Raw genomic sequence first — 18,529 nt, forward strand, 5'->3', positions numbered from 1 at the left:
GTCTGGGTTTGCTTCTATTCTGCGGCAGGTGACAATGTATCCCAAAAACTTCCCGGATGTCACCCAGAGTTCAGCATCAGCTTGTGTCTCTGCAGTATCGAGAAAGTTTCACTTAACCCTGCCAAATGATCGTCCTCAGTCATACTCTTCTCTACTGTGTCATCTATATAAATCTCCATTCCCTTTCTGATCTTGCTTTCAAACATCTTCTCCCCCACTCTCTGAAAAGGCATTATAGTATAACAGTATGTTCCCCGTTCCACTATGAACGCGATCTTTTCTTGATTTGGGCTGTACATCATCACCTGATTATAACCCATCGAGGCGTCCATGAATGAGAAAATCTTGAATTCTGCGGTTCAGTCCACCAACTCATCTATTCGCGGCATGGTGTAGCAATCCTTTAGGCACTCCTTGTTGACGTCTGTGAAATCCACACACATTCTCACCTTCCCGTTCTTTTTGGGGACCGCTACTATATTAGACAACCACTCAATAAACTTACATTCGAGGATGATACCAACGTCCTTCAACTTCTTCACCTCATCCCAAATTCCTTGCACTTTCACACTCCTCATCTTCTGTTGTACCAGCCAAGCCCCTTCCCTCATATGTAATCTATGACACGCGAACTTCGGATCTAGCCCCGCCAAATCCTCGATGGTCCATGCAAACACATCGCTGTTCGCAGTCAGTAACGTAACCAACTTCGCCTTCCAACTTTCTGACAAACTTGTTCCCACATTCACAAACTATTCTTCCTCCGTGATTCCTATATTTACTATCTCAATCTCATCCATTGTCTTGGCCTCAATGAGTGACTCCTTCTCGCCGGCCACGGTCTGTAATTGCTGTACAGACTTGTCGCCCTTCTCAGCTGACTCCTTTTCTGGTGCTCAAACTAGCCCTTTCACTATAACCTAATGAATATTTTGTGTCGTGACCTGATCACCTCTTATCTCATATATGCCTCCATTAGCTGGGAAGCGCATCACCTAATAGTATGTGGATGGGATGGCCTTCATCTCATGAATCCATTTTCTGCCCAAGATCGCATTATACTGGGAACTGATATATACTATCATAAAACGGGTAAACGCTATCACTGGCCCTACGGTCACTGGTAGCAACAATTCCTTGTAACGGCTCTGTCATACTACCGATGAAGCCGAATAAGTTGGTTTGGGGGAGCTTCATCTGCTTACTATCAATGCCCATCTCTTCCATCGTACCCCTGAATAACAAGTCCATTGACCTTCCGCAGTCTATCAGGACCCTTTTGACCATGTAATTTCCCATCGCGATAGTGATTACCAGTGCGTCCTTGTAGGGCGCGGCCACCGACTCCAAATCTCTTACTGTGAACTTTATCCTGCCGTTCCCTTTGCCGATGCTTGGAATAGGCCTTGGACCACTCAGAATCTCATTTACCTGCTGCAAACTGGCAGTCCTCCGCATCTTACCTCTGTGTGCATTCCTCCCCAACGTTTCTCCACTGAATATAACATTTATCATACTAAGAATCCTGGCCACGATAGGGACTCTTTCTGCAGGCTGTGCCTCTTTGATGAACTCCTTCAACTTCCCTCTCCCAATCATTCTCTCTACTAACCACTGCAGTGCAAAGCATTTATTAGTAGCGTGATTCCGGACTTGGTGATATGCACAAAATGGCTTTCCTTCTATTTCCCTGGGTCCCCCACGGTGCTTCATAGTACTGTTGCCCATTGATTAATGACAAAATCTCCTCCAATGTTTTTTTTAGCGGAGTGAACTCCATTTCGCAACAAGGTTTTCTTTCCCTAAACTCTCTTCGGGCCTGTTCCCTGACTCTTTCTACTTTATGTGTTTCTCCTCTGTAGTTTCCCCCTTCTCGTGCCGCGATCCTTTCTCTGTCTCTCTGATCCTCTACTCCCACGGCATGTACCGACTTCTCAGGTTTCTTGTGCTCCTTACTATTCCTCTACAAAATATCTTTGTACCTTATGTACCTCTCTACCTTCAGGTATAAAGCATGTAAAGTAGTAACCTCAATCTTTGACACCGACTCATAGTCCTTGGTTCCCTGCTTCAAACCATACTGGAACGCAATGACCGCGGTGCGCTCATCTAGGTTTTCCACTCGTAGTGTCTCTTTTTTGAACTGGCACAGGAAATCTCTTAGCGTCTCGGTACGCTTTTGCTTGACATTAAAGATATCCGCAACATCCACTACTCTCTTCTTTTGATGGATAAAGTGATTTACGAAGGCCTGCTCCAGCTCCTCAAACTTTCGTATGCTCCGCGACCCCAATCGATAGTACCAATCTGAGGCTCCCCCTTTCAAACTGGTTTGGAACATCATACAGCGGAGTCCATCGTACTTCTCGTCTTACCATAGCAGCATCTGCTTCTTGAAGTGGTCCGCTGGGTCTCCTTTCCCATCGTATCTCTCAAACTGGGGTTGCGTGAACCTTTTTGGTACCTCAGAGTTCCAGACTGAGTCAGCCAGCGGATTCTGATTCAAACTTGCTACCACCTTCTTCGCCGTGCCGTGCTTTTCCTTTTCCACCGTGCGGTTCGCTTCTCTGTCTCTTTCGATCATTACCTGCACCATTTCCATGGTAATGCCCCTGGCATTGTTCGCTTCGTTCTCTCGAGGGAGTTCCATGCCTTGTCCTTCCACTTCGCTACCCTCGGGTTCTGCAAAGTCTGTTCCCCCTTTCTTTCCTCAACTCATCATTCTCCTCCCTCAGTCTTCCTATCTCCTCCTGGAGCAATCTGGTCGCCTCCGCCTCTGTATCGTGACTTCCTCTTCTGGCATCTCCTCATTCTAAATATTCCCCGCTTCTTCCTCTCTGACTTCAGCTCCCACTCTTCTAGGTCTCCCCCTACCTCTTCCTCTTCCTCTTCCCCTCTTTGATATAGGAGCCATGTTCTAACCTTTCCTTTTTCTTACTAAGTCATGGACTAGTTCGGTCCCCACAGGCAGCGCCAAATGTTTGAACCGAAAAGATCTCTTATAAGAAACTAGTATTCACTCAAGAAAAACCTATCTCTCTCTTTCTCTTTTTTTTTTTTTCTTTTTCTCCCTCCTCTCCCTTTTCTCTAGGTTCACTCACTACAACAAATAGACTTTTTAGCGACAAAACTTTTAGTGACAATAAAAAAACGTGGCTAATGATCATCTTTGGCGACGTTTGTAACGTCGCAATTTCTCTAGTGTCGCACCCTTTGATGATAAACTTTTGGCTCGCTTTTATGTTCTTTGAAAGCCTTGTGCAAATTTTTTGGAAATATTAGAAATCAGAAAAAGTTATTTGGCGACGAAAGGACTGTTGGAAAAACATTTTACCAATGAAGACGTATTTAAGCGTCGGTGATGATAGAGTATCTCCACGTTTAAAACAAAACGTGGCTAGAAATTACTCTTTTGGCTGCATTTTTCATAAGTAGCCAATGGTTTGGCACAAGTAGAAATAAAAATCCATATATGGTGACGATAACCATTCTCAATTTGTGATTTCCATGAGTCAAAATTTTGTTTCAAAAATTTTAGGCTCAAATTTTTTCGATTATCTCGCTCCCATCCAATTAAAAGAAAAAAAGAAAAAAAGGAAAAAGAAAAAAAACCTAGCTACTACTTTCGGTACTCCGCTCTCTCTCCCATTTGAACCGCCATTCTTCTCCACCCGTATTAAATCACCTCAACCAATGTGAATAACACTCCCCATCTGAGAACAATTTCAGTAGAAGGTACACTCTCCATCACTTTATTATCTCTCTTAGGGTTTTAAATTTGATTTTGGGGGTTCCATTTCGATTAGCAAATTAAATTCATTCTAGGAGGTTTACTTAATTCCTCTCTACTATTTTTTTCAGTTAGTTTGTGTTTTAATATAGCGTGCCACTTCCTTAGCATCTTGAAAGGAGAATGGCTGTGGGTGCTTTTTCGAGAGGTGGGGCCAATGATGATTGGGCTAAGGGGTCTTGGTCGTATTCGTGCCTAAGTTCCATTTACATGCCTTGATAACACCTCCATTTACCTTGAGTAATATTTATGATATTCTTAATGGCAGCTTTGCACCTATTAAAAATGAAGTAATATTTATACTAGTAAAACACTATTGCAGCTTTCAATTCAAACACGTATATACTCCTTCAGTTCTAGACCGGTTTATTTATTGATTTTATTCTCTTACGTTATAGACAACATCATTGTTTGTTGTTTTTAACAGGTAATTCAACTCGAGAACAAGTGGAAGAAGCCATAGTAATTCAGAGATTCCTCTAAGAACCCCAACTTCTAAGAATGGTGTCTTGAAGTACATCGATTAATCATCCACAACGGCTGGAAATCCTGCTCCCGTTGTTCTGATTATTTCACCGTGTTCTTTAGGCTGTATCGGCGGCATCAGCAATTCCTTCCGGGTTCAAGATCTGTTGAAAGGTGTCCCGGATAACTCGATTTGCTGCTGTTGTTTCAACTCCAATTAATATACAGTGCGGCAAAGGAGGAAGAGATCGGTAGCTCATCTCCTTCACTTGTGAATCTGGATTAGGAAGAGGAGTGAGTAGAGTCTTTGTGGTTCTAGGTCTTCTAACTTTACCCAACTTATTAAAATTTTGCGCTGGCGATTTTCGTTAACTCTCATATCTTTAATCATCCAATTAATTGAAATACAAGTATTTCCAAAATTTGATTTTGTTTGTGCATGTTTTTTCTTCCTTTTTGATAATCGTTGGATTTGGATGGGATAAGTTTTTTCTTGTAGTTGAGGGGTTATTTTTAATTTCAATTTCATATTATACTCATCTGAAAGTCAAAGTCTTTCGTGCCATGTCTGTTTCAAAGGCATGAGACTGAAAGTTTGAGAATCGACGGAGAGGTCCTTTTTTCCCTCGCTCTTCTTGATTCAAAAAGGAAGAGTAAGCTAAGGCCTAGAAAGCTGGAAAGCTGCTTCAACTCTGCTGACTCAATAGTACAGTAATATGCTAATGTATAGTTTTTTTGCATAGGGATTTTATGTATGGGACAAGAAGTGAGATATTAAGGTTTTAGGATTAATGGTGTTGTTTTATGAGTAGTTTTGGATTTTGAAGTTTGTTTGGTATTTTTTGTGCAGCTAGTGTTTATATCAAAATGAAGAAGCCAAATGCTGTTATTTGAGATGCAAATGCCGCTCTTGAGGTGACATTTATTTGGTTACTCTACATGCATACCATTACTTATTTATTGTTGTGGATCGAAAGCATATGAAAACAAAATGAGTTTCTGTATATAGCTTTGGTTGTCCTTTTGTTCCCTTGCTTGACATTTGTTCATTTGCAAATTGCAAATGATGAGGTGGTAGCGCACATGTATAGAAAAATGGAACTAGTATACACTAACATGCTTTATTACGTGTAGAGGTTAAATGCTTACCTTTGATTTATATTTCGGTTCTTTTGTTCTAGATTAACCCTGATTTAGCAAAAGGATACAAGTCTCGTGGCATAGCTCGATCGATGCTTGGCTAGTGGGAAGAGGCTGCCAAGGATCTTCACTTAGCATCCAGAATAGATTATGATGAGGAGATTGCTGCCGTTCTTAAAAAGGTATCACTAGAAAAGTCTATTTTTGTACTATTCTCGAAGTTTACTGTTTGATTTGTTATCTGGAGCCTCTAAAGTCATACTGGTTCTTTGCTGATTACTTATAGTCTCCCTCAACGACACCCTGGACTTGTCCACTAAAATTGCCTTACTCAGGCCACATTTTTGTTTTCATGTTCCATCTTTTCAAGTTCTGTATGCCTAAACCACCTTCACTTTTCAAGTTAAATGCATGAAAAGTGTAGTTAATTGTATTGGTGTTGGGATATCATGCTGATTGAGAAAATATGGTTATATATATATATATATATATATATATATATATATATATATATATATAGACAAACTTGTCTAGCTATTACAAGTAACTGAGTAAGCCCATCGTTCAAAAATTTAGTTTTGGGTTCTTTTGTGTTAACGAGTTGAGTATGTATTACAGTTTTTCGGAATTGTTTATTTACATGATTAGCATTGAGCAATATTACCCTTTGTTGGATACTCAGTTGTATGTTTTATAAATTCTAGAATGTACTGAGTTTGAATTTGTTTGCTCCATGTCATTCTGTATTTCGGATTTTTTATAAAACTTGGATGGACTTTCTTTTACAAGTAGTTGCTTGTTTTACCTATTTTGTTAAGCAAAAATATTGGAATTGTACCAACATCTTTGCTTCCACTTCTGCCTTTAATTTACTACATTTTGGATTTGACTTTAATTACCTGCGATCTATGTTTAGTTTTGTTTTTTGAACAATGGGTGTCAATGTGTCATGTTATCATATTTTTTTCCCCATTGTAATAGCTAGTGTATATGTTGGATTTTTGTAGTTCGATCATAATAATTTGGAAACACATAAGAATTGACATTGTATTGGAGGACTTTATCAGTCGCCAAGTCATTTCGCGAGTTTTGTATCACTTGTTTGCATTTAGTTGTTCTAATAGGGAGTTTGTAGACTTAAGTTTTGCATTCAATGGGGAGTTTGTTGGTTTGAAATGTATCAAAGTATTTTCTTAGTGATGTTATAGACTTAAAAGGGACTTGAATGGTAAGGGGTACACAAGGTTTTTGTGTGTCCTCGGCCCGCTTTTGGTTCCACCAATGTTGTCTTTTCTCTCACTGAACTCTTTTTCACCCTTACTCGACTACTATCCCCGTTTATTATTGCTAATATGAGCTAGGACATTAATAACTTATTTGGATCGTCTTAAACTTGACATAATTGTTAATCATTCATCAGATTTTAATTTTGATGACGTGATGAATTTATTATATTTTTGGTTTCCCATTTTTTTTTTTTGTGGTCTAATAGATAATATGTTTGTGTGCGAGATAATCTTACCTCAAAAGAGAAGTGGTTTGGTACTATTCTTTGTGAAGAAATGGCGGTTTGAAATTGCAAGAGGCCCGAGATGAATCTAAATGCTATCTTTGTATCTCACTTTTTTTGTGACAACAATTTCATTCGAAAAGTTACTCGAGGGATGCTTAGAAATGTTTTTGTTTAACCTAATACTTTTATTAAGGCAGAGTTCAGAAAAAAATTATAAAAAGGGGATGATGTAACTCTTTTTTGTTTCTAATGTAGTAAATTGACTCATTTTTTATTCTTTTTTATTACATATTATTAAATAATTGATGTTATGGCTATTTTCTTTTAGGTTTATTTGTTGATGGTAGTTGGGGGGTGGGGAATCATTTGTGTACAAATAATGGTGCACAATTGACAACGATATGATACTCTAGCAACGATCAGAACGTTGCTTATAACACTAATTTTTTAAATCCGTTAAACCTTTGTCGATGATAGAAATGTTGCTAAAACACACAAAATTTAAAATATTTCAGATCTTTAACGATATAGAATTGTCACAATAAAACAAAGTTTCAAATCAGCGATATATCTTGTGACACTAAAAATCGCCGCTAATAACATCTTTTCATTTTAATTTTTTTTCCTTATAGCGATGATTAAAACGTCGTTAATAATGCTAAAATTTTCAAATTTTGTTGACCTTTATCGGCGATAGAAACGTTGCTAGTAATGCTTAATTCCGATTTTGAAAGTGTCGCCAAAACTTTATCTTTTGCTCGTTCTTGCATTGAGAATGTGAAAATGGGTTAGCGGCGAAATTAGAGAAACGGCGACAATAAGAATCCTCATATTTGGCGGCGTTAAATAATCGTTTCTATCTCTTTTTTTATATCATTAGCGGCGATGACCGCGACACTCCAAAAAGCGTCGTCAAATCTTATTAGCGACATTTCTACAATTTTCAGTGACAAATTTTTTTGTCGCCAAAGGCCCTGTTTCTTGTAGTGACTATTCCTTTTTAGTCCTCCTATTTGTTTCTCCGTCCATCGATCCCCTTCAAATCCTCCGGCCAGCTCTCTCACACCTGTCCACATAGGGTTCCGCAGCCTCGATCCGATGGACCCCATTCCTTCTTTTTTACCTTGCACTCACTTTGACCCGGTCACCCCCAGGGTCCCTTGCACGTGCGTGGCTCATGCTCTTCTAGAAGGCCGCGGAATTGCTTCAATATTTTGCGTTCTCCACTCTTTATTTCACTTCAGGCCCTCGGTCATATCATCTCTTTGGTCCCAAATTCAGCTGATACAAGAACCCCGCAATGATTGAAGTATCAGAAAATAAGGAAATAGAATCTAAGGTGGAATATGAATTCTTGAGAGCTTATGATGATCTTTTTATTCAAGTGGTTGGAAAACCTAGTTTGCCATATGTCGCATCATCTAAGCCTTATGAAGAACAACTACTACCACACTAACACTCTCTTGGACAATTCAATGATGGGTTACTGCATAAATTCCATGATACATTACATAAACTTTCTCTTATCATTCTGCATCTTACACTCCAAATGCATCATTTCATTCTGTTTGGGGGTAAATGCTTTCATATATTTTTCTATAAAGATTCCCAACTGTTTAGACTATTAGTATATAGTTAACAACATATCATCCATATCATATGTATAGTCTTGGGGAATCTGACTTAAAATGACCCGACATATAGTCTTGAATATCTTACTATAAAAGATTCATGATATGTTTTCTTGATGCATTCCATGAAACTGCATCATAAAGGTAATCTGGCTACTCCACTTAGAGTGTGTGGTTGTAAGTGTCGAAACCTTAAGTCCATGTATATCTTGCATATTCTTTGTTAGCACTTTTACTCGTAGTTTGAGTAGTGTACCTCTATGGAGCAAGTATACAATTTTCTTTTTCTTTATTTTACACTCTTTTTAGAATAGCTTTTCTTTTCCTGTCATTTACTTTACATTTCCTGCTTTCTGTTATTTCCCAGTTTTTTGTCTTACATAAGTTCATTCATTCAATCTTCACCTTTGAGGCTAAGTAGTCTTTCCTTTATAAAGAGGAGATGTGAAATAAAGTAGAAGGAGATGGGGATTGAGAGAAGGTGTCTTACAGTTGTCTCTCATGGTTGTTTAACGTGTGTCATCTTCCATAGGCATGCTATACCATTGGGATGGTTGGTAATTTGAGCCTTTTTATTTCGAAAATGTTTTATTTCTGTTGGCGATTTCTAGTTGTTCCGAGTTTTGTCTTACAATCTAGTTGGAATGGCTTTAACGAGGGCTAACTAGAGCATAGGAGAGGAGAGACTAGATTATCTAGAAATAGAGCTAGTCCTCTTCACTAGATTTGCCTACTTGCAAAATAAGAGGTGGAAGATCTAGGGAGACTAAACCATGGGATGGTTCGCAATTAGAATCACTTAATTTCAAGCACCTTCTATTGGGAGGATCACTTTTATCATATTGATTTTTCTTATTAGTTTTATTTTTTCTGTCATAGTAATTTAGGAACATAAAAACCCAAAAAGCGAAAAAGAAAAACACTTCTCTCACCCTTTCATAAATGTTTGTTTTTCTTGTGCTTATAATAGACTTTCTCGATACAACAATAATTATATGATTTTCAAAAACACGGGCAATGGATTCCACATAGACCAAGCCTTAGAAGTACGCAATCTCCATTCTTCTAAGGGTGGTTTGAGGATCAGTTATGTGTTACTAAGGGTCGCCTATATCGCCATGATATTCATACGAGACATCTTATGCCTTGCACAATAAATCCCCCAACACACATAACTGAAGCCATAGTCTGACTGGATTAGGTTTAATAAGGGCCGACACAAAACTTGCCTAAGATCACCTGTTATGGGTTGTTTTCAAACTTAGCTTTAGAAAATCATAGCTTTTGTACGAGTTGTCTTTATAACATCTCTATATAGTTTTTCAAAAACTTGAGGATATAAAAATTAAAATCTTACGCCCCAGAGTAACCAAAATGATACTGGATAAACGTATGATTTTATCTTCTTGTTAAAACCTCTATATGGTTAAAGATACATTTAGATTAAGAAAAACAACCTAAAAAAAGAATAAAAAATAAAAAAAAATAAAAAACACACACACACACCTATTTCATATAGATAGTTATTTACATACATGCATTTCCTATCTTTTTATATCTTAACTTATAAGTATAATTCTGCATGCATGTTAAGTATTACATGGTAGAATAATTACGTAGCTTACAATTAAGATATATGACCTTGCCTTTTTTTGTGTATGTAGATGGTGTATAGTCATTGAACAAAATAGAAGCATATCAAAACCTAATTATCTCTCAATATGTAAAGGATGAGTAGGGTATCATTCCACTTTTAAGTGTATCTTTATATGAAGGACAGGACTGGAAAGGGGGTTTGAGGGATTAAAAACTATGATTATCGATATTATAGATTCTAATGCTAAACTAATCTAAACTAAACTAAACTAAACTATTGAGAATTTATAAGAAAGGGAATTCAAGAGATTATAATCCACCAATACTTTTGATTCAATGACCTTTTGCTTCATGGTTGTTCTCACAAGTAGACTACAATTAGGCAATCGAGCGAGTGTCGATGCCCTCTTAGACGAAACATTGTTAACGAATAACTCTAGAATGTTCCTATGTTTATGCTATTAATATCTTCTTTCCTTTTATGTAAGCTTGGGTAGCTATTCAATGAATCACCATCTAAGGCAAATACAATGAATACTTCTCTTACTCTAAAATACTACACAACTAGAAGAAAAGTAGAAAATAATAGTATAATATTCAATTAAAATAAATAAAACCATATTCTAGCATTACATTTAATTGCAATAAATAAAAGCATGTTACTAGCAAATATTCAATTGTAATAAATAAAACCCTAAACTAACATGATATTCGATTGCAATAAATAAAAACCTTAATCTATACTTCCATCCCCTGGTCTGGGCAATAGAACTAGTAACTAAAAACATAAAGAACTAACATAATTGAAGAACACCATGAACCAGAAGAATTATTAAACCTTAAGCATCGGCTTCATCTCCTCCCTTGAAGGAGAAGATTAGCCTTCCATAAAAAAAGGAAGAACACGAAGAACGAGAAGAAGAAGAGTCGAAGAACATAAGACTAGAAAGACTAATTTATTAAGACTCAGCTAGTTAAAACCGATCTTTTATTATTAATCTCTCTCTGCCTCAAGTTCTGGAGACAAGAATATAAGTGAATTGGCAAATTACATGAGGCACTTAAGTCCTCTATTTATAGGGGTTACAATGACTTCTCAAAGCATTCCAAACCGTTATTTGTTTCCTAATACAAATAGACTTCTTTCACAGTCCAACTTCGTCTCCAAAACTGAGAAGGAATTGGCTACAGTGTCGTTTCATGCGTCTGGACTCATGATCTATGTGTCTCAGACTAGAGCAATACGTCTGGAGTCACGATCCATGTGTCCTAGATGTGAGCATTAAGTCTAGACTCATGATCCATGAGTCTCAGACGCCAAAGTCTATTTTGTCTATTCTGTTCTATCCTTCAATCCTCTTTTGTGGGCTTTGGTCAAAGCAACGAATCCTTTGGCCTTGGGCTTCCAAATAGGCTTTAAAATAGGTCTAAGCTCCATCGTTAATAGCTTCAATTCCTTGGCATTCTCCATGATTGTCCACGGGCTTCCCATGTGATCCTTAATGCTCCGAATTGCTCCGTTGTACCCCTTTTTCTCTAATATTCTACAAAACTCTCTCTTTCACCTATAGAATCATAAAACATAACTTACAAACACTATTAGTCCACTAAGATGGCTAAACAAGAGGCATAATCGAGGGTTAAATTGCACTTTTTGAGCACTTATCACAACTCCCAACTTGCCTTTTGCTAGTCTCTTAGCAAATAAGATAAAAAATAGATAAGTTTTAAAATCATATCCTAATAACAAAAATAAAATCCTAATTCACTTTCGCAGGCATCGCAATTGCATTTACCATATGCAATAAGGCTTTAAACCTTTAAGTTCCCCAAAAAGGACGAGTTATAGTCTCGTGAGGGTTTTCAGGTGATATACCCACAAAATCAATCAATAACATGTTTAAGAATGATAGTATTTTTCAGAGAGAGAAATTCCTTACCCACTTAGTGCTTACTCCAACAGACGGTCTCCATTGCTAACTACATTGCTACAAAGAATCATAGATTATGATGGGAGATAGTAAAAATTGACAATATTCTCAATCAAGGCTTTTGTGTGTACTTAGTCAATCTCCTATACTCTCCTATGCAAGAAATGGAATCCCTAGTTTACCATGGATAGATAATCTCGACTTTCAATCCTCACCGGTCATACTCTCAGAAAAGAATCTCTCAGAAGATGGTCTACTATTTTACCTCATGTATGTGGGAAAAAAAATAATGAATACGAACATCCCACATACTACCTTGAAAAATGGACTTCTGGATGAAAGTAGTCTCATGGAAAGAATGTCAATCACATATGAAGTGTCGGGTCCTTCACTTTAGCATCCTCTCACCTATTCTAGACTTCATACCATACTGTAGTGATAAGTCATGGGTTGTAACTTGGCTTGGGTATTGGTTTATGAAGGAAAGATAAAAAGGATTCTAAGGTTGTTTCTGAAAACACTAAGGGTTTTGCTTATTTCTTTGGAAGATTTCTAAAAATTTTGTATTGCAGAGAAAATTCTTCCTTTGTCTTAGCTTTTCCATCCATTCTGTTCAATTTTTTTTTTTTTTTTTTTTTTTTTTTTTTTTTTTTAACTAAGTGGTATATCCTTGATTAGTATTGGATATGCTTGTTTTCCACTAGCTTCTTTCACTTAGAACAGAATGATGGTTTTCATTGTATCTCTCTGTGTTTCCTTGTAATCTTCCTTTTGTGCTCTTTATTCCTACTGTTCCCCTCGTATTCTCAGAAACATATGGATATGGCTGATAAGGATTTTTGTTATACTCCTTGTCTGGAGTTGGGTAAAAGGTCATGGGTTTTATGAAAGAAAATGGCTTATTGTAAGGCTCAAAAAGGTTTAACATGATGGTCCTACTAGGTGGGATAAAGGCTGAATGGGTTCACTACTTGACTTATCAGTATGATACTTTGTTTCGAATAGACTACAAGACCTAATGGATATCTCCCCAGTTGATGTCACTTTGTGATTAACCAAATCAATAAATAATGAGACTTTATTACAATGACATAAAGAATTGAAAGATGTTGAGTCACTAAGACTCAGATTTTTCGTAAGACTCTCTAAAGAATGGGTATAAAGCTCAAGTCTCACAGGCTAAGTCTAAAAATTCTACTTCCAGTTTACTAGGGGGTTAAATCTCTCTTCTAGCAAAAGTACACGAAACTGACTAAGTATTATGGTGGTGCCTTGATAAAAAATTCTATCAACAAGAACTATGTCTGAGCATAATAAATAGTCTAAGCGGTAATGAAATCAACAATATCAACTATCTATCAAACTCAACCCTAAGCAGTATAGAATCTATATCCCAGACTCATCATTAAAATTCATTTTTCTCATGCTACTGATATAGAAACAAAAATATTTTTGTTTTTGAAAACTAATTTTCGAAATTCATTTCTCGAGTACACCCTCCCCCAACTAAACATATGCATTATCCTCAATGTATAAAATTAAGTAAATGAAATGAATGAGAAAAAGGGAATATGTTACCATTGATGCCGAATATCAAAATTAATCCCAAAAATAAGAACATTTCCTTTTACCAAGTTTTTTTTTTTTTTTTTTTTGTTTGGTCTTTTTAAGTCAGATCCCTAAGACTATATATCATGCATTATCAATTTGGAGTGAGGAGATCATATTTTCTTACCCAAATCTGACGAATGTTTGGAGGACGAGGCGGTCTCACCTTGTGGGTTGTCAAAAATACTCATTGATATGCTGGAAAGATTGCTGGTGAAGTTACTTTTCTACCTTGAACTATTTCAGGTCTGATGATTTTGTGATAGGCCTTGTGGTTCCTCTGTGTAGATGATTAACGAAAATCTTTCTTTCTAATAGGACAATAGTATCTGATGTGCCCTTTACCACCACAATAATGATTATGGATGTCTGGCTGACTGTGCTCAATGTGGGTGGTAGACTGGTACACATACTTCTCTCGTTCAAACAATGATGGTGTAGAAGAAGCTTCAACAGTGCAATGCTTCTTATCAATATGGTCCACTTTCTGCTTCAGAAAACTCATTTCAGTTTCTAGATTCTGTTGTTTTTCCAAAACTTCTTTAAGCTGATTCTCTAGCAACTGATTTTTCTGGGTAGAAGTCTGTTGTTCATCCTGAAATATAGAGTTCATCTTCTCAAGATATGATACTCTCTCTGTCAATTTTCCATTTTGCTCACTTAAATCCTGAATTTTCTATAGAGATTCCAAGAACATGGCTAGCAATGCCTCTGTGGTGGGGTTCTCAAGTTCATCACAGTTTTCAATAGATTGAGCACTCTCAATTGTATCTTCGAATGGGCAGAATTCTTGTAACATGCTATTAAGGAAGTACACCTCTCCACCTTCGGTGTCATCACAATCCTTATGCAACAGGTGAAAGATATTTATGTCCATGGATATCTTACCAAAGTTGATCTTCATTTCACCGTTGTGACAATTTATCAAAGCTTTTGCAGTAGCGAGGAAAGGTCGGCCTAGAATAATTGGAATTTTATCAAAGGCCTCCTTGGTGTCTATCACAATGAAATCCACTGGATAGTAGAAATCGGCTACTTGAATAAGAACATCCTCAACTATGCCTCTGAGAATCTTGGTAGAATGGTCAGCTAACTTTAATTTGACTTTTGTAGGCTTTAGGTTCTCTAGGCCCAACACTTGGTACACATGATATGGCAAGAGATTAACACTAGCACCAAGGTTTAAAAGAACATTACTTGTGAATTTTTCTCCTATCTTGCATGATATTGTAGGACTTCCTGGATCTTTGAGCTTGACTGGAGCTTGCTGATGGATAATAAATGTTGTTTGTCCAGCTAGAAATGCTCGCTTTGGAACATGAGTACTTCTTTTTATGTTGCATGCATCCTTCAAGAATTTGGCATATGATGGCAACTGCTTGATGGCTGTGAGAAAGGGGATATTGATTTTATCTTTCTCAAATGCCTCCTCTATCTCTAAAAATTGCTTATCCTTTTTGCTTTAAGCAAAAAACATAGGAAAAGGTTCCTTTGGTACAAACACATCAACATGTGTCTGCTCTTCTTTCTCTTTGGAATTCTTGCATATCTTGTCTTGGTTATCTTGACAAATGGGAGTGGAAAGGATTTCCCCCACTTCCTTTCGAACTTGATTTGAAATCTTGATCGATTGCTCTGTAGCAATGTCATCATGAGAAGGTAAGTCAACCTTGTTGTCTATCTTCAGTCCTGATCTGAGAGTAGTAACTGAGCTAATATGATCATGGAGGTGATCAGTACTAGAAGTTGTTCCAATGTGGCATACATCTTCACTCCTTAATATTGGTTCCAATAAGCTAGGTTGGGTGGCTTGTGTCTTTACAGACAAAGCAGTTGTGAGTTGGTCGACCTTAGCCTCTAGAGACTCCATTCTAGAGCATTGACTTGCCTGAGATTGCTGGAGATTGAGCTGAGACTATGCAAGAAGCTTTAAAGCACTTTCAAAACTTCTGATTTTTCTGTGATAGCAAAGTAATAGCATTCTCCAGGTTGGCAGGTGCAGCATAATTTCTCCTAGGATCAGGCACTAACTCTCCACTTGTATTGAAATTCTGCTGAGAGTATAATTGTTGTTGAGGAACCAACTGTGAAGCTTGACTTGTCTGTGGAATATAACTTTGATCTTGAGAACCTGGGGATTCAGTGTTCTGTCTCCAATAATTGCCTTGAAAGTTATTACCACCTTGGTTGGGCCTCTGAAATGAGTTCACATTGTACTCTCCAACTGATACATGTTGATAGTAACTAGGACATTCTAGAGTTGCATGAGAAGTGTCCGAACAGACTTCGTAGTATTAGCTAGCTTGCATGACTGGGAGAGATTTAGCTTGAGACTTGTTGATCTTGGAGGGATTCATGGAGAACTGATTGAATTTCTTACTCAAAGTTTTAATGCTGGTGGCTAGGCTGGCCAATGTAGACTTCAGTTCTTGATATGATTGTTCATGTGCTTGGTAACCAAATTGCTTTTGCTCCCCCTCCATGCTAGCGACATCCTCGTTGCTAGTAGTCCATTGTTGTGTTTCTTCAGCTAAATTCTTGAGAAAGTTTTAAGCTTCCTCTCCATCCATTGATGTAAACTTACCTTTGTGCATTGACTGTATCATTTTCTTATTCATCATCGAGAGTCCTCGATAGAAATAACCTTGATGTGGACATGAGACTAGCAGATTATTGAATTTCTCCCAGCTTTGATGATATTTTTCAGTCATTTTCCCTTTGAAATTGCTGATGGCTTGCTGCATGGCATCTGTCTTCTAGGGTGGGTAGAACTTGTTCATAAACTTTGTTCTCAACTTCTCCCAGGAATCTATTAAATTGATCGGTTGTGCAGTTAACCATTCAGAGGCTTTACCTTCAAGTGAGAGCGGAAAAAGAATCAACTTGATACTCTCATCTTTGATATTCTGGTTCTTGAAAGTTTTGAGGACTGATAGAAATTTGTTCATGTGAACATATGGCTGAACATTGTCTGATCCATTAAACTTTAGAAGCATAGAGATTACTGATGCTCTAAGTTCAAACTGGTTAGATTCTGTCTCTGGAAAAACAATACTGCTAGGTGGGTCTCCAATGATTGGCAAATAGAAATCACTCAACTTTTTCCTTTGTTGTGCTTTCATGGGTGGGATAGCTTGAGGATTATTCAGGTTCACAACACCTCCATCAATGCGTGCGGCCATTGTATCAATCTCATCTAGTATTCTTGTGAGTCGGTTGTTGGACCTTGTCCACTGTTGTGTTCTTACCGGACGATGATATGGACGACGGGGCATACACTAGAAAAGGCTATGAAAATGACGAAAAACTATCCTACTATGCTTGAATGCAATTAAACTAATATGCAACTATTCTAAATTATACTAATATACAAAACTACTTTCCTCCAACTGGGTTGGGCTTTCCAGCTAGTATCTCGCACGTTGTCTAAAGTTGTCTCTTCTAGGGTTTTGGTGAATCACTTGGATTGCTTAAGTACCACGGCCCACAAACGATAGTTCGTTTGTCAAGATTCAGACAAGAAACACTAGAGTTTGATATTTCACTGTGTTGGCTTACAACTTCAATTGTTGAAAAGGTCCTAAATGCAATTATACTATAAAGCAATAAAACTAAACTACAATGCAAGTATACTAAGAAAGAAATAAAACTAAACTACGATGTAACTATACTAAGAATGAAATAAAAAGAATGAAGATTCGACTAACCTGGATGGTAGATCTTGTCTACAAGATGTCCTTCAAGCTTCTCTCTTTCTCAAAAGGGTGGATGATGCGGCTAAAATTACCTCAAGATCCAAACTTCTAATCTTGAAAGAAAACGTTAAACATAAACAACTTAAAACGGCAGCGGCGCCATTTGACAATGCCTCTTTTTGTGTGTGAGATGGTATATGGATGATGTAGATATATGATGGTCGTTGAACAAAATAGAAACGTATCAAAACCTAATTATCCCTCAATAAGTAAAGAATGAGTAGGGTATCGTTCCACTTTTAAGTGTATGTTTATATGAAGGACAGGACTGGAAAGGGGGTTTGAGGGATTAAAAATTATGATCATAGATATTATAGATTCTAATGCTAAACTAAACTAAACTATTGAGAATTTATAAGAGAGGGAATTCAAGAGATTAAAATCCACCAATACTTTTGATTCAATGACCTTTTGCTTCATGGTTGTTCTCACAAGTAAACTACAATTAGGCAATCGAGCGAGTGTCGATGCCCTCTTGAACGAAACATCGTTAACAAATAACTCTACTTAAAGATGTTCCTATGTTTATGCTATTAATATCTTCTTTCCTTTTATGTAAGCTTGGGTAGTTATTCAATAAATCACCATTTAAGGCAAACACAATGAATACTTCCCTTACTATAAAACACTACACAACTAGAAGAAAAGTAGAGAATAATAGTTTAATATTCAATTACAATAAATAAAACCCCGTTCTAGCATTATATTCAACTGTAATAAATAAAAGCATGTTACTAGCAAATATTCAATTGCAATAAATAAAACCCTAAAAAACATGATATTCGATTGCAATAAATAAAAATCTTAATCTATACTTCCATCCCCTGGTCTGGGCAATGGAACTAATAACTAAAAACATAAAGAACTAACCTGATTGAAGAACACCATGAACCAGAAGAATCATTAAATCTTAAGCATCTGCTTCATCTCCTCCGTTGAAGGAGAAGATTAGCCTTCCATAAAGAAGGAAGAACACGAAGAACGAGAAGAAGAAGAGTCGAAGAACATAAGACTAGAAAGACTAATTTATTAAGACTCAGCTAGTTAAAACCGATCTGTTATTATTAATCTCTCTCTGCCTCAAGTTCTGGAGACAAGAA

The 18,529-nt window shown here is 37.1% G+C and overlaps 1 protein-coding gene and 1 long non-coding RNA gene across 2 annotated transcripts; one reads left to right on the forward strand and one right to left on the reverse strand.

Moving 5' to 3' along the window:
* Positions 1-1,056: 1,056 nt before the first annotated feature.
* On the reverse strand, positions 1,057-1,728 carry LOC147504323 (uncharacterized). Its single transcript, XM_086605146.1, has one exon. It carries the CDS (start codon positions 1,726-1,728, stop codon positions 1,057-1,059), a length of 672 nt encoding a protein of 223 aa, XP_086461272.1.
* Positions 1,729-4,596: 2,868 nt separating this feature from the next.
* Positions 4,597-7,145, forward strand: LOC147504324 (uncharacterized). The gene is made up of 3 exons (XR_015220384.1): positions 4,597-5,170; positions 5,437-5,577; positions 6,908-7,145. It is a non-coding gene; the product is annotated as an uncharacterized LOC147504324 (long non-coding RNA).
* The last annotated feature ends 11,384 nt before the right edge of the window (positions 7,146-18,529 follow it).

The sequence above is a fragment of the Coptis chinensis genome, chromosome 4 (genome assembly GCF_015680905.1).
Source record: "Coptis chinensis isolate HL-2020 chromosome 4, ASM1568090v1, whole genome shotgun sequence".
Taxonomy (NCBI): domain Eukaryota; kingdom Viridiplantae; phylum Streptophyta; class Magnoliopsida; order Ranunculales; family Ranunculaceae; genus Coptis; species Coptis chinensis.

Coding starts and splice junctions, on each gene's coding strand:
- LOC147504323 (XM_086605146.1), bottom strand. CDS start 1,728: ATGGGCAACAGTACTATGAAGCACCGTGGGGGACCCAGGGAAATAGAA.